The following is a 15226-nucleotide window of genomic DNA, read 5'->3' as shown; positions in this document are numbered from 1 at the left end:
CTGTAGCCAGTCGTTAGAGGAACTCCACCTTTTTTCCAGTAGACATGTGGCTTTGGGTTGCCCCCTACTTGGCATTCAAAAATAATGCTCCCACCTTCGATTAATTTATGTACCATGGGTTTTCTTATGAAGAAAGGAGGTATGGGTTCTCCCGATACTTCCTCTGCTGCAGCAGAGACATCTTCCATTACAATGTCCTTTGTCTCCACATAGCTGAAACGAGATTCCAGTGCAGGTAAGTGAGCTGATGTCTGAAGCTCTCATAAATAGAATGCAAGAAACTAATGACTGCAGCAGGTGCAGTCTGTTTAGGAAATAACTTTACCGTTTCTCTTCTGTAACAGCCTTCTCAGAAATGCTTTCTCGAGTCTCAATTTCTTCTGAAACTGCAAGGAAAATATGGTATAGTGGATTTTCAAATACTTTAATAGTGCTTAAGCAGTGAGTTTAGTTGACACAAAGAGAGAGGTGGTTAAGTAGTTAGTTGGCTCAGAAAGCCAGGCACATCCAACTGAAGAAACGAGTTAAGAGTCTCTACTAGCCCATAATTGGCCTTCTCCTCATATTCTTGGAGCCCTGTTACCCAACAGCCCTGGAATACAATTCAAGGCATATGTTCTACTTGGGAACTGACAAAATGTCTAAATTACATTACAAGTAATATGCAGTTAACAAAACTATAATCTTGCTACAGTGATAAATATACTTACCTTTCACATGTAAGTGGCAAGATGTGCTAACACTGCCAGCCTTATTGGTAGCAGTGCAGGTAAATCTTCCACTGTCTTCTGCAAAGGCTTCACGAATCACAAGGCGAGCAAGCCCTGCTTTGAAAGTGATCTGAAAGTCCATTGAGCTCTCAATCTTGTAGTCTTCCCTGTACCATGTCACAGCAGGCTGAGGATGACCAGAGATATGGCACTCCAGAGTGACAGACTCACCTTCAGTCACAGTCTTATTTTTGAGGCCCTGTATGACAAAAAGTATCACAGTCAGTATGTATTTTCACTATTAAACAGACATTTAAATAAATAAAATCTATTTGAATGGAAAATCTAATGTCTATTTCAAAACAGTGTCCTGTTCAGCAGTGTATCCAGGAAAATAGAAGCATTTTGCAGAGGGAAATATTTGAAATTGAATTTGGGATCTCTGAACATTACTGTTATTAACAAGAAAATGAAAAAGTCAGCTGATGTTTATGCAGATCATGGTGAGAAATTGTTTCACTGCAGCAAAGGTCAACCTACTATATCACATAACTGTGAAGAATCAGTCTCGTAACAGACATTCAGAATAGTTTGTATCAGAAATAAATTTTATGGCTGAGTAAGTCTAATACTTAAAAGCATTAAATAGACCAAATTTTTCATGGTCAGGTTTTCAAAGATAAAAGTTTGAGTACAAAACACATGAAAACATAGTGTAACTCCCATAATCTACATACAAATTACTTACTGAGACTAAGGTGGGTGGAGTAGCAGGGATTTCTGCAGGCACAGGAACTCTGGCAGTTTCTGTCACCTAGGTTGTTTAAGGCACAGTTAATAAACACGTAACAAAGCCAAGGACATAAACAGAATAATTTAAATAAGAAAAGAATTCAGGTAAAGAGAACTCTTTGCTTGTCGTAGGTAACTATTAGGTCCTTAGAAGGATTTGTGTAGAACAACAGAGTTAAAAGTCAGCAAAATGCTGTAAAAGTTGAAAATTGCAATGAGAAAACAGCAAACAAGTGAGGTTATGCTACTTTTTTAAGAAGAATGTCAGTCAAAGTGATGGAAATTTGCTTAATTACATACTTTTGCTTCACTTTCTTTCCGCAACACCAAGTGTTCTTCCCGTGCTGCTTCACCTTTAATGCTTACACCCATCTCCTTTTCAGTCTCAACATCATAGCGACTTTTATAGGTCTCCGGAGCCTCTCCAAAGGGAAACTGTGGAGGGGCAACTGGCTCTGCTTTTATCCTGACTTCATGTGGCTTTAGTTGAGGTGGTTTCACAGGCTTGGTGATCTTTTGTGCAGCAGAAGTAGCTGATAACTCTTTTTCCAGAGTAGCCATGGCAGATCCAGCTATTGAAACCTAGGGAACAGAAGAGAAAGAGCTACAGCTTTGCTGTTCTCTTGTTTTCAAAGGAGACAGCATATTTCCTGAGCAGATTGGATGTGCAGCAGTTGCGTCCTTAGTTACTTATTTGTCGACACTGCAAAAGCTATATACACAAAAATGACTTCTAGTTTTATATTGCAGTAGTAAAATACTGGAGATATAATATCCTTGTATTATTTTTGATGTGTCTAACATTCAAGTATTTTTTCTTTTTTGGTTTTTAAATGGTCAAGAAGCTCTTAAGAGCAACGTGAGAAATGTCCTCTAAATTTTTCACTTGAGACCTTAGTCTTCCATTTAATCAGTCTGATACTGCAATAAACAATATTACTAAATAGATATCTGTCAGTGATTAAAATAATTGAAGAGATTTCCAAGAGTTATTGTAGGTGTAATAACTTTGGAAAACATACATAAATGTTTAAAGAGAAAAATATTTTAGGTAATTTTTATAGTGTTTAATTATGTTTAAGGTAAAAAATAGATCATTTTTATAGTCCAGGTGAAAAGAGAACGTACGCTTGAATGAGAAAATTAATTAAATGGGAAAAATTAAAATTAAAATTGAAGGAATCAAACAGAAGAATGCAAAAAATAACATAAAAAATGGATGGTGACATATTATGTAGTCTGGATTTTTTCTATTCAAAAATTAGCTGAAGTATGTAATAATCTGCAAGGAAGAAAGAAGCATGGTTTCCAATGCGCTAGGGAACTGATGCACATAGTAAGATTGAAGAGATACTTCTGCTCTTTAAAAAAATGTAAGTCACATTACAAATGTTTATGATTTCATTGTATGACGTGAAGCATTGAAGCTGCATCCTTAAACAGAGGAAAAGTTTGTTTAAATAACTGATAATTATGAATCACATTTCAGGAGTTCATGTGTCTGTTTACAGCACTGCTCTTTATTAGTCAAATAAGCCAATAACAACAAATAGAGAATGCAACTCTTCTTCTTGGGAAAGCACCATTCCAGAGTGGGAGGAAAAGCCAAATGGAATGGGTGACCTGCTGGTTTCCTTAAATGAGCATGTTGTTCTTGGATACGGTTTTCACGTCTTACCTCATACGTGTGATCCGGTTTAGGAACAGCAATTTTGGAGACTGTGAAATGAGGACTTGCTGTGCGGGGTCGTGGATGTTCAACATGAATTGTTTTCTCAGTCTTAGTTTCTGTTGCTCTTTTTATCTACACAAAGCAATAAAAATAGTTGTTGAGAATGTGACGTTGTTCTCCAAACTGAAACAGATCTGACCGGGACATCGTTTTTGGAAAAGAATGCAATGTAAACTGAGTCTAACCTCTGTTGATATCTGAATTTCCTTCTTTTCAGCAGCTGAGATATGCTTCTCAGGAGGAACATAGACAGTTTTAACTTCTTTAGTGACAACATGACGTTCTGCTGGGGCCTCAGCAACACGGTCTGTTACAGTGTGCTCTTTATATCCATATTCTAAAGTTTTCTGCTTTGCATAAGCTTCATCTGCATGTTCTGGTTCCCAGGGTGATCGAACACGTGCCTGATCAACTGCTGCAACAACTGTAGCTACAGCTTCAGCCCTTTTTCCAGCTTCGGTCTACAGATAATATTGGCAGAATTTTTGCAAATTATCATCATTATGTTAAAGGCTTGCATATCTGGCAAATACTTATAAATATAATGCCCAGTAAAGCATATTCTAGACAAAGACAGAGTGTATAGCTATGCAAAAGTAATAATGAATACATCAAATGTGTTCACCCATAAATACATTTAAGAATCAAATATTCAGAATCAAATATAGACATATTTTTTTTCTAAACTCTGTCGATGCATATTCAGAACATATCTATGCTTGTGTCCTTAATACATATCAATATTTCTATGCAAGCTCACTTTTAATACTTTATAGTCACATTTATGGTTACTTGTCTAAGAGTACAGTAGGTATGTAAATGTGCACAAAATTTTAAAGTCAGTATGTTCATCAGATCTATATAACTGTTAGCTTCTACTAAAAACGTAGAGAATTTGTCTAGCATCTGATGTGAATGTATTTACTAAGAAAGACACGCAAAAAAATTTTTTACCACAGGTATACTTCTTAATTCGGTGCTAATCTATTTTAAACGATTCTACAAAAGAAGGAAGACTGAGCTTCCCAAGAAATTGGAAACAATGCGTTTGTATCAGGACTTTTATTTGTTTCTAATAACTGATAAATACTGTCAACTTCTACGTTATCAGGGTACAAATTTCTGCCCAGTCAGCCAACAGTAGGTAATAGGATGATTACTAGTAGTGTTTATTATTACTGTCATAACTGATCAGCAACACAGCATATGAAATGTATGCCTTGTAGATGGGGAAAAAACCCTATTAGATAATTTCATGATCATTTTAAAATCATTACCACTTTGAACTAAAATAACTTAAGTGAGGTCAAAATGTAATTGTTTACAGAAATTTTGTTTTATTATTAAAGTAGTGTTTGAGTAACACCAGTCTCTCCTTCAGTATCACCAATTTCAAAATCATTGTTTATACTAACTTGAATTTGGCCCTAAATTTACATGATCTAACAAGTAACTGTCATAGCTTAGCAGCCTGACTCCTCTGAGTGACTTTTATATGATATGCTCTTTTAACTGTATTTTATAAAAGCATTTTATGAATGTACCATACTGTCTCTAACAAAGTAAACAGATAGACTTTAAATAAAAGCCATTGGCAACTATGCTGTTCTTTCACATACGAGAGTTTCTGGCTATATTTTAATAGAAAAGCTTTTCCACTGTGGGAGTCCTACTGGAACACAGAAGTCAACAAGTGTCTGATTGTCAGAAGCAATGAAACGGACAGACTTGAACTGAGGTTAAAGTTTGTATTGTACAAAGAACAATACAATCCAAACCTTAATAGAGAGAGGTTGTTTCACCTGACAACCATAAAATTGCAAGGAACCATCTTGTAGGAAAAAAGTTTGCAGTCAGAAACTTGAATAAGTAAACGTTACTTGAAAGTCATTGGTAGGGAGTAGGGTTTCACAGAGAAAGCTGACTGTAGTCTTAAAAGTGTCATTTCCTAACAGGGTGAGACATAAACCTCTTTATCACTAGAAACTTAGTCACACTGGCTCTGTTACTTGACAATCATCACACTGAACAGGTGTATTATCAGGAATTAATTTGAGGGATTCTGCTGTACTCACATAGCTTTAAAAGGTGAGGTCTGCAGAAAAAACAAATTGTAACAGCACATTTCACATCTGCAACAGCTATATTCACCTGATCATAAGCTAGATGAATTTGTTCTTGCTTGGCTGTAATTTCTTCTCTAGTTCTGGACACTGTGACTGGTGCCTTGGTTTTATCAGTGGCAATTATTTTCGGAACTACAGTAGTTTTCTTAGCTTCCTTTTTAATCTGATTTTTATAGCAGAAATAAAAGTTTTGGTTACATATGATCTTGAAAGCATTTTGGAATGGGAACAGGGAAAGACAATTAAGGGGTTAGATCCTTGTGCACTGCACACAGCCCTGTATTATATGTATCCTGATAAGTATTGTTATGCCCTGACACCTATTTAAATAAGAGCAATGATTTAAAAAAAAAAAAAGTTAAAATGCATTTCAGGAGTCAGTCAGTCCATTCCAAAGGTCAGTCAGAAGAGAATTATGGGCATCCCATTAATGAAAACAGTTAGGTAAGATAGAGGTGGAATAAGATTTTTTTAATTAACAGTAGATCTAAAAGTTTATAAGCAGAATAAATTTTAGAAAAAATGAGCTTGAAATGTATAGTTAGTATCTTTTGAGGGACACATAAGGTTGGGGAAAAAGAGTGTTAAAAAAACCCCAAATATGGCTGTAATAGTGCTATTCACCTTTTCATGGGTTATGCTCACTTGTTCTTGTTTGGTAGCAATTCCTTCTTTACTTTTCGATATTATGACCGGTGGTTTAGGTTTATCAGTGGTAATTACTACCTTAGGTACAGCAGGTTTCACATCTTCCTTTCTTATCTAGTATTTATGGTAAAAAAAAAATCATAGTAATCAATTATGCCTGTTGTCAAAATTACACAGCTTTTCGGGAAAGAGGCATAAAGTTTCAGAATGTATATAAATACAAGAAAAACATCACCTGAGAAATGAAATAATTCTTTTGCACAGATCAAGTTATAGCCTGTCTTATATGCTAGCTGCATGAAGGGCATTCAAAGTCATTAGCATGTTGCATTAATCTGTGTGTGAATTAGAGAAGAATCTTCCCACTTCTTAATTGTGATAGATCATTATTATGTTTTCTAGAAATTGTTTGCATAAAAATTAGTATTACTGACTTAATATTTACTCCTATCAGTAGATGGAACCATTTCATTGGTAACTCCAACAAACAATGGTTCCACAATATGGTCTAGCAGATGCATTCAGTCCTCACACAAACATGAACTTCATTAAATCAAACTCCACGTGTAAACATCGTCTCATGAGAGATGACCTTTAAAATTTATCTTCAGAAATCTACCTTCACACATAAAGCAAAGGTCATTAAACATCAGGTGTAATTCTTAGTACCCCCAGCAATAAAAGCCATAACGCTCAAAGGATCTGTAGGAAGGGCAGCTGCACTCTTCCTGTGTAGACAGAGCTGCTATGAAGTCAACAGAACTGAACTACAATGCTGGACCTGTATCTGGAATACCTTGCTTTATAAAGTTTTCATCTTGTAATCTTCTCTTCATAAAGAAGCAGAGCAAAGACATAGCACATTTGATGAAGAATGAGGTTTTATAAACTTATTGAAGTATAACAATGAGCTAAATATCTGTGACATTTATTTACCTTTTCATGAGCAATGTGCACTTGTTCGTGTCTGGTAGATATTTCTTCTCTCGCTCTTGATATTCTTTCGTGTTCCTTGGCTTTGTCTGTGGCAATTATTAGTGTGGGTACTGGAGTTTTCTCTGGTTCTTTTCTCACCTGGATGTTTGTAAATAAAGAAGTTTAACTGATATATTGTTTAAAAATATAAGGTATGTGATCTTTGATACATTTGGAAAAGAGAATACAAAAGAAAGGGAGGAAAAGTGTCAAACTGGATTTCAAGATCATCTAGTCTGGAAACAACAATAAAACATAAACAGATTTTTTATAAAACGTTTAGTATAAAAAGAATAAAACATTCCACAAATGCTTGCTTTTCTATTGAAAGTAGCAATAAATAATACTGGATCAGAGAAAAACTGTCCTGCATCATAATCAGTTTGAGAAAGCGTAGGATATTAAAAACAAGTTCCAGGTAACTTTTACTTTGCCAAGAATTTCAGATGCAATCTGTACATAAATATGTAATTTTTTGCCCAGGTGGATTTCTGTTTCTCAGTACTTTAGAGATAGGTTACATTTTCTTCATCACGCATTTCAGCTAGAATACAAAAGCAACATTTCTCTATAAAAGCTGGTCTTCCATTAAATCACATTTGGCTGATAAAACACATGCTAAAATAATATGAATTCCAATCACTCATCAGTATCTTCAAAATTGATTTCCATGCAGAATGAGTTTTTCCTCCATTTTCTGATCCACTGTGTTGCTAACAAACAAAGCAGGCTACAAGTGGCAAGCTTAGAAACAAAATCAGGAAAAAAAAAAAGGAAAATTTAAGAGGTATTTCCTACATTATCAATTCTTTAAATGTTTGTGAATACTATCTAGTAAATCTCTATACAATACATAAAGGATTTTTTCCTGAGTTAATGTTTTGCATGTTCATCTATCATGAAGTATTAATAATGGAAGTGAAATAAAAAAGGAAATACAGTTTTCATCAAGGAGAGATAGGAGAATGATAGCAATGTAAACTAGAAGAGTGAACATATATAAAAGGAAAAAAATATTACAGCATGTCATTTGTCTTGTTCATAGGCTTGTCTTTCTGATCAGATATTAGATTTTTGAACAAGTGTATGACAATCATAGGTTACATCTGTATTCACCTTTTCATGGGCGATGTGCCTTTGTTCTTGTGAAGTAACAATTCCTTCTCTAGTTCTTGATGCTACTGTTTGTTTTGTGGCTTTGTCACTGGTAACTACTACCGTTGCCTCCTTTCTCATCTGATATTTATAGCAACAAACAAAAAAACAAAGCCTTAAAATTCACTTAAACAAGTTGGTCATCAAAAGAGGAGGAAAAACAAGAAAGGAATGCAAGTGAAGGAAAAATACTAAGGGAAAATTATTTTATTCCTAGTGGGGAAAATATAAATGAGCTATTAGAGAAAAAACTTCTTCAGTGTAAGAATGTTAGAGAATAAATGACAAGGGAGAATACAGGATCACTTTCATAGAAGGCATTCTTAAACTTAAAACCAGTTTAAGAATAATTAGTTCAATCCTGCTATGATGGAAAACAGTGGAATAAATTATCCACGAGCATTCCTTTACAGCCCAGATGTTCTATATGAGTATGCATGCTTCTGCAGTGCACTGAGTAATACCTTGTTAATTCCTCACAGTGAATCATGCCTTGTTTTTGTGTTGGATGAAGGGATAAAGGGGAAATATAGAATATCTATGCTCTATTTCTACCTGCTCCTGAACAGGTTGAACGTGGACTGCAGTCATTGCTGTCCTTTTTGCGGTTTGCTCTACTACACCTGGAGCTGGTTCTCTCACCATGGCTTGATCCACAGCAGCAACAACCGTAGCAACAGCTGCTGTTTTTTCAGTGTCCTTTCTCACCTATATTAGTCACATCAAAAGACATTTTTTCATGTTTTGCGTACATTCAGAAGAAGCACAAAAGAAGTACAGAGACAGAACATTGCAAAGCATTTAAATATTTGCAGCAGAACTTTCTCGACAGCAGATGCACACACATTTTTATACACAGCCTCTCAGATTCGCTTTGGCAGATCTATTCCACAGTGGTGAGTCCACACATAGAACAAAACCAGTGCTCTTTCCAAAAATAGACTTTACCTCTCTAGCACCAGCAGCAACCTCGCCAGCAGTGGTACCACTAATAGTAACTTGTTCTTGGACCCCGTATCTCCCCTCCCATTTTTCTTCAGTTCTTATTTGGGTAGAGCTTGTAGACACTCTTGTTTCCTTCATCTGGGCTTCTGTGGTTGCAGTATAACCTTCCTGCTTCCAAGGAGGAAGGACTTCGGCCCCAGCTGTTGTCACTACATGTGTTTTACGGATTGGAGATGGAGATTTCACTGGTCTAATAGGTGAGGTGGAGATTCTTCCAGCAGGAGAAACTGACCTAATGAAAAAATTAAGTATTAATATAATTAGTGTAGTATCATACAACAACAACTATATAAACAACTTCAGCCTGAGCTTGAATTCACTCCCCATTTAGGGTATCCCCAGTACTTTGTAGTCTGATTTTAAAAAAGTTTTTGAAGTGTTCTACTTGTAAGTTACACTTTTCTGTTTGTAACATTATGCCTAATGCAAGTTTTTGTCATACTCAAAACTGTAACACATCTTTGTAGTAGCTCAGTTAGATTTCCAAAAAGAAATAAGGGCAAATGTCAAAGGGCATTTCACTCAACCACATAGATTTAAAATATAAAAATATATCATTAGTTTACATTTGCTTTATCTTAATTCTCCTAATAGGAGTATTATAAAAGGCTTACAGACTGTGAGTATGACACACACTTGTGGTTGGGTCTCTGTAGAGAGACAAAATTATTAGTGTAACCATTCTTTAGAAATATAGAAATATAACTTGGCAGCCTCCTAGTAACAACATAACTGTATTTACTCCTGCGCCTCATCTCATTTCCATAGTCATCCGTACATGTGTTCAGGCTTCAGGCAAGCTTCTGATCAGGGCCTACATATTTTTCCCATACTTATATATACAAATCTCAGCCACAATAATTGGTAGCCACTTGGAAAGTGCTAGTTTCTAAATTTTAATATTCCAGAAATTCAATCCCAGTCCTAGTAGATAGTTATAAAGCATTTTTCAAAATGCTTTAACAGGCTTTCTAACTTAGATGTTCTGGAGAGGGTTTTTAATGCCGCATTTCCCAGATACCATTAACAAATTGCAGCAGTAGGGGGCAGCAGCATCATATTAATTTGTAGATTTATTTTCTAATGTGTTGCACGTCTAGAAGTGGTTTGACTAGCAGGGGAGTACAAACTTCTAGTTCCACAAACACTCTAGATGGCACTATTGAATCATTATTTTATCTGTGCAGTTTGTTCATTATTGCTAGTTACTATCAATCCATTTCTTCCTGTCCTTGCAAGTTATTCTCAATGGGGCAAACCTCACCAGTGTACCTAGCTCTGGCAATTTAAGTGAGGCTCTTCTGAGCACTCAGCTTGGAGACGTTCCTTCCACGACGCTGGTGCTTCAGAATGCTGAAACTGCAAGACTTCCAAAGCAATTTTCTTTTTAGCTGCTTTTCAGCACAGACCTCCTGGAGTCTCCCAGACCACGATCTCTGCTCTTCAAATCACTCACTTTCCCTCTCAAGACCCTTTACACAGCAGAGCTAAATTTAATTTTTCCATAACCACATTTACCTCGCCTACCTTCAAAACATTATTTTTGCAGTCATTACCGGCACACACACAGAACATGTGTTCACATTTTTTTAAGTATCCTTCCATTCTGTTTGACGCTTATCAGAATCATTGCTCTTTTCTCTGTTTGTCTAAAATAATCAAGGGCCAACTGCTCTACTGTTTTCTTCTTTTTCATCATGAACTTGGATCTTTGAGTGCTACTTCAGCTGTATATAGAACAATCAAATAGGATTCATTCTCTGCAGGATTTTCTTCCATATCAGATAGAAAACTTATGTAAGAGGCATGCACTTCTATAACAGTGGCAAATATAGAGCATTATAGCTCACAGTCAGAACAAACTCAGTATTAAGCCAGCGCATTCTTCCATTTTGTACTATGCTCTCATTCCACAGCATTACTACTATTCAAAAAGCAAGCTTGTTTGAAAGAATATTAAGTTTACCTTACTGGTGACGGTGTTGGTGCTCTGACATGTCTTACAGGTGATGGTGATTGTCTAACAGGTGATGGTGATTGCTGTCGTGCCATCTGAGCTTTTGCAGCGATTACTGGTGGGGTTGGTGATTTTGATGTAGGTCTAGGAAGCATTCGTGGAGGTGCTTTGTGTGGGAGCTGTTGTGCTGTTGCACCTTCTATGACCATTTCAACACTTGTAAGTGATCTGGCATCAAAGTGGGTTTCAATCTTCTAGAATGAAATCAAGAAAAGAGGTCTGAGATACAGTAGAAGGAATCATCCACATTTCAGCCTCACGTTCTTTATTTTTGAAAATATACCTTTTCAATTCTGGCTTGTCTTGTTTGTGAAATCTGAGCAGTCGAAACAATTGTCTTTGTCTTTTTAGCAGGAACGGCTTCTTCCTCACCTTTTGGAAGAGAAAACATGGTCAGGAGAACAGCATATAGCAACAAACAATAAGCGGTTGCAAAAATAAATGAATGGTCAATTCCAATTATATATTAAAAAAAAAAAAAACCAAACAGAGAAAGAGTTAAGCAACCATCTGTTTTTCCTGCAGTATCTACAGACAGATAATTGTGAAAACAGTTGAAATAATATTTCTGCATTACTATGTCATTAGAAAAAAAACTCAACCAAACCAAACCAAAACACATCTATTGTAGATTCTTCAGAACCAGACCCAGATCTCAAATGACTACAGAGTCTGGAAGCTTAACTGAGCTGACATCCAAGCAAGACTGCTCTGGGTAGAATGATTCACTGCTACAATTCTCTATCTAAGAACTGTTTTCATCCTTACCAGGCTCATTTACAAGACCACGTACAGTTGTGCAGTCTAATATATCTATTCTATCAAAGCCAGCTTACAAATACAACTTTGAGAAATCTACAGAACAAAATGAGAACAACTGAAAGTATTCCACACTTTTTCTGACCACTGTATCCTCAGCTTAAAGACGACGCATTCTGGAGAAAAGGTCCTTTTAAATTCTCAGACAAAAATCTTTGGCAAATTTCACCAAAGACACTGATTTTTAATATCAAGTTAACTCTTGAGAAAGAAGTTAGAAATGAACTTCTTGATATATCTTTGATGAAGTGGTGTGCATTGCACCATTACAACAATGAATGCTCTCTTAACATCATGGCTTGCAAGTTCAACTCTGTTACCTTGAATTAGCAATTCAGCTGTTGAAGTAGCACGTCCCACATTATTTGTGGCATTTACTGAATAGGTACCGGAGTCTTCAGGGTATGCTTCTGCAATTATTAAGCTGTAAAGGTCTCCTTCTTGTAAAATTTGAAAATCGGGGGAGCTTTGGATTTCTACTCCTTCCCGATAGAACTTCACCACAGGTGTAGGGATTCCAGTCACTCTCACGTCAAGCCGAACTTGACTTCCTTGCCTTACAGTCATGCTCTGTAGTCGTTGTGAGAAGTTTGGTGGTGCTGTTCCAGCTGTAGTTTCATTGAAGAAATAAATAGGAAAACAATAACATCTGTTAAAAAGAACCTTCAGGGCTAGATATTTTCATTAGTAGAAGTGCACAAGGTCTATTTCTCCTTCATATGCTACTGAAGATGATACTACCTTCTCAAACATTCAAAACATTAAGGGGTGATTTGCCAAAATGCAAACACCCTTAATTTTTTTCATGTGTTTAAAACTTCTGAGATTTCTGGTTATTCCCACCATTGCAGCTCTTTCTAAGAATGAGAGATACATTGATTATAACTATTGGTAGTAAGCGCGGTCTCTCGGGTATGGCCCTTCATGTGAGTTATTCTGTTAAATATAATTTATATCACTAAATGGCATTAAGGGTTCCATCCTGCAGTACTTCATCCTTTCTTTTATGCATAGTTTGAATGTAGCCAGGGTGACAGATCACATGAGCAGGAGTATACAGGGCTAAGCCAGAAGTTTGCAATTGTAAGAGTTTACAAGATCAAGACTAAACTTGATACAGTTAAAGTGTAAAGGATGTTGTTAGAAATTACTGGTGAGAATATATGCTGAATTCTAGACTGCTTTGGAAAAGGAATTTGGTTTGCTATTTCTTCGCTAAGCATGTACTTCAAATCCAAATGTTCTTCACTTCTGCTATCACTCTCTTTCTTACATTGCTAGCAGAGAGAAGTACCTTTCTTTAGTTACTTCATACCTGTGACAAGTAGCTCAGCAGTACTAGTTGCTTGCCCAGATCCATTGGTGGCTTGTACGGTGTATCTTCCACTGTTTGCTTCTGTCACGGTGGGGATCACCAGTTTAGCGCGGCCATCACTAAACGAGATCTGCACACCGGGCAGAGTTGCAGCAGAAAGAACCTGGCCATCCCGAAACCAGCTCACCTCAGGAACTGGGAAACCTGAAGAAAAAGGAAGACAAAAGAAGATTATATGCTATGAAATGCCAGACATCCAAAATTACCACAATACTCACTCAAATATACACGGTTATAGTGGAGTGTAATGACATAGGCACAGATCTATAATCATACATCCAGTGACACAGTGGTAAAGGAATTTATTTTTAAAAAGGTCTTTAAGATACACAGAGCAATAGGACAACTGCACAGGCTACTGCATTTAGGAAATCACTTGAATAATGAGCGGATTGTAATGTTTGGTAATCTTGTTGACGAATAAAAATTCATCATAATTATCAGGGGGATGAATTGATGCATGTGAGGGGTTTTTTATTATTTATTTATTTGCCAGTATCTAAGCAGTATTAAAATTCCAATAGTTTGGAAACAAAGTAAAAATCAGAACTTCCAACCAAGGTAAGTAGTTGTCCTAACACTAAATGATTTCAGAAAAATGAAGTGACAGAGAAAGTGACTGTTGTAGACATTAACATCAAGTGCTATTAATGTTTTGGGGGTTTGTTTCTTTTTTCTGGAGTGAATTATGTTTGAGTTTGGTGGAAAGCAGTCAGATGGAATCACATGATCTTTCATTGTTCCAATATATTATTCTTTTGCTGTTAGGGTCATGAGTGAGACTCTTCTGGTCAGAAGAGTTTCACCTATATCTACAGCTGGTTTTTTAGCCTTAATGGTGATTTTAGATTCCTAATAGAAATTCTCTTACCAGTGTTCTACTCAGCCAACTTTACTGAACAACTGAAATCCATTTGACAAACAGGTAAAATTTTTGTATGTGCCACAAGGCGTACAGCTAATTTAAGGAGACAGTTACAGCTCAAAGTCTTTTTTCTAATCCTAGAACATCATTTCTTCAAAACACAATCCCTGCAAAATTACTTCAGGTAGTGCTCCACTCAAGCCAGATCACCAACTGCACTGCACAGGGGCTTAGGAATGAGATCTGAGCCTGCATTTACCACAGCTGCTCTAATTTTCCCAGTTCCATTCTCTGCAGTTTGGAAAACGTCAGGATCACAGAATTCTGCTTCCTTTCTAGAGTATCCCTTCTACAAACTAATTTAATTATTTGATGTTTTAATGCGTCAGGAATACGACTGTGTGATATCAAAATGAAAGAGAAACTGAGATATGTAGATTGAAGCTTTTACTGACTGTTTGCAGTCACACCAGACTTGGTTAGGAAAGTTTTAAATTTTACTCGTAGTTGAAAAACTGATTTTTAGAGATATGTGAAATAGAAACACACACACAGAAAGAGAGTGGCCAGTTTTAGAGAAGATTAGAAGTCAAAAGGGTAAAAGTACATTTAAACATTGCTAATTTCTCGGATAGAAGTTTTCAAACAGCCCTGTGTCTAAATTGGAGAAACATACATTTGACAGATGGACCACTCAGTGGATAAGGAATTGGCTGGATGGTCACACTCAAAGAGTTGCGGTCAACAGCTCGATGTCCAGGTGGAGACCAGTGTCAAGAGGTGTTCCTCAGAGGTCACTATTGGGGCCAATGTTGTTTAACATCTTTGTCGGCAACATGGAGAGTGGGATTTAGTGCACCTTCAACAAGTTTGCTGATGACACCAAGCTGTGTGGTGTGGTCGACACGCTAGAGGGAAGGGATGCCATCCGGAGGGACCTTGACAGGATTGAGAGGTGGGCTTGTACGAACCTCATGAAATTCAACAAGGCCAAGTGCCAGGTCCTG

General features: G+C 36.6%; 1 protein-coding gene across 1 annotated transcript in view; it reads right to left on the bottom strand.

The window, feature by feature from the left end:
* LOC104379289 (titin-like) overlaps window positions 1-15226 on the bottom strand; it is a 129879-nt gene that overhangs the window by 110867 nt on the left and 3786 nt on the right. The window contains 16 exon segments of the mRNA XM_086615890.1: window positions 1-213; window positions 326-386; window positions 711-969; window positions 1459-1524; window positions 1803-2084; window positions 3181-3306; window positions 3420-3695; window positions 5985-6122; window positions 6945-7082; window positions 8100-8219; window positions 8694-8846; window positions 9087-9375; window positions 11110-11354; window positions 11444-11532; window positions 12300-12587; window positions 13295-13498. Coding sequence (XP_086472016.1) covers window positions 1-213; window positions 326-386; window positions 711-969; window positions 1459-1524; window positions 1803-2084; window positions 3181-3306; window positions 3420-3695; window positions 5985-6122; window positions 6945-7082; window positions 8100-8219; window positions 8694-8846; window positions 9087-9375; window positions 11110-11354; window positions 11444-11532; window positions 12300-12587; window positions 13295-13498 — 2947 coding nt within the window.

The sequence above is a fragment of the Tauraco erythrolophus genome, chromosome 8, assembly GCF_009769465.1.
Source record: "Tauraco erythrolophus isolate bTauEry1 chromosome 8, bTauEry1.pri, whole genome shotgun sequence".
Classification (NCBI taxonomy): domain Eukaryota; kingdom Metazoa; phylum Chordata; class Aves; order Musophagiformes; family Musophagidae; genus Tauraco; species Tauraco erythrolophus.
Note: the sequence above shows the minus strand (reverse complement) of the source record. Positions and strands in the feature narration are given on the sequence as shown.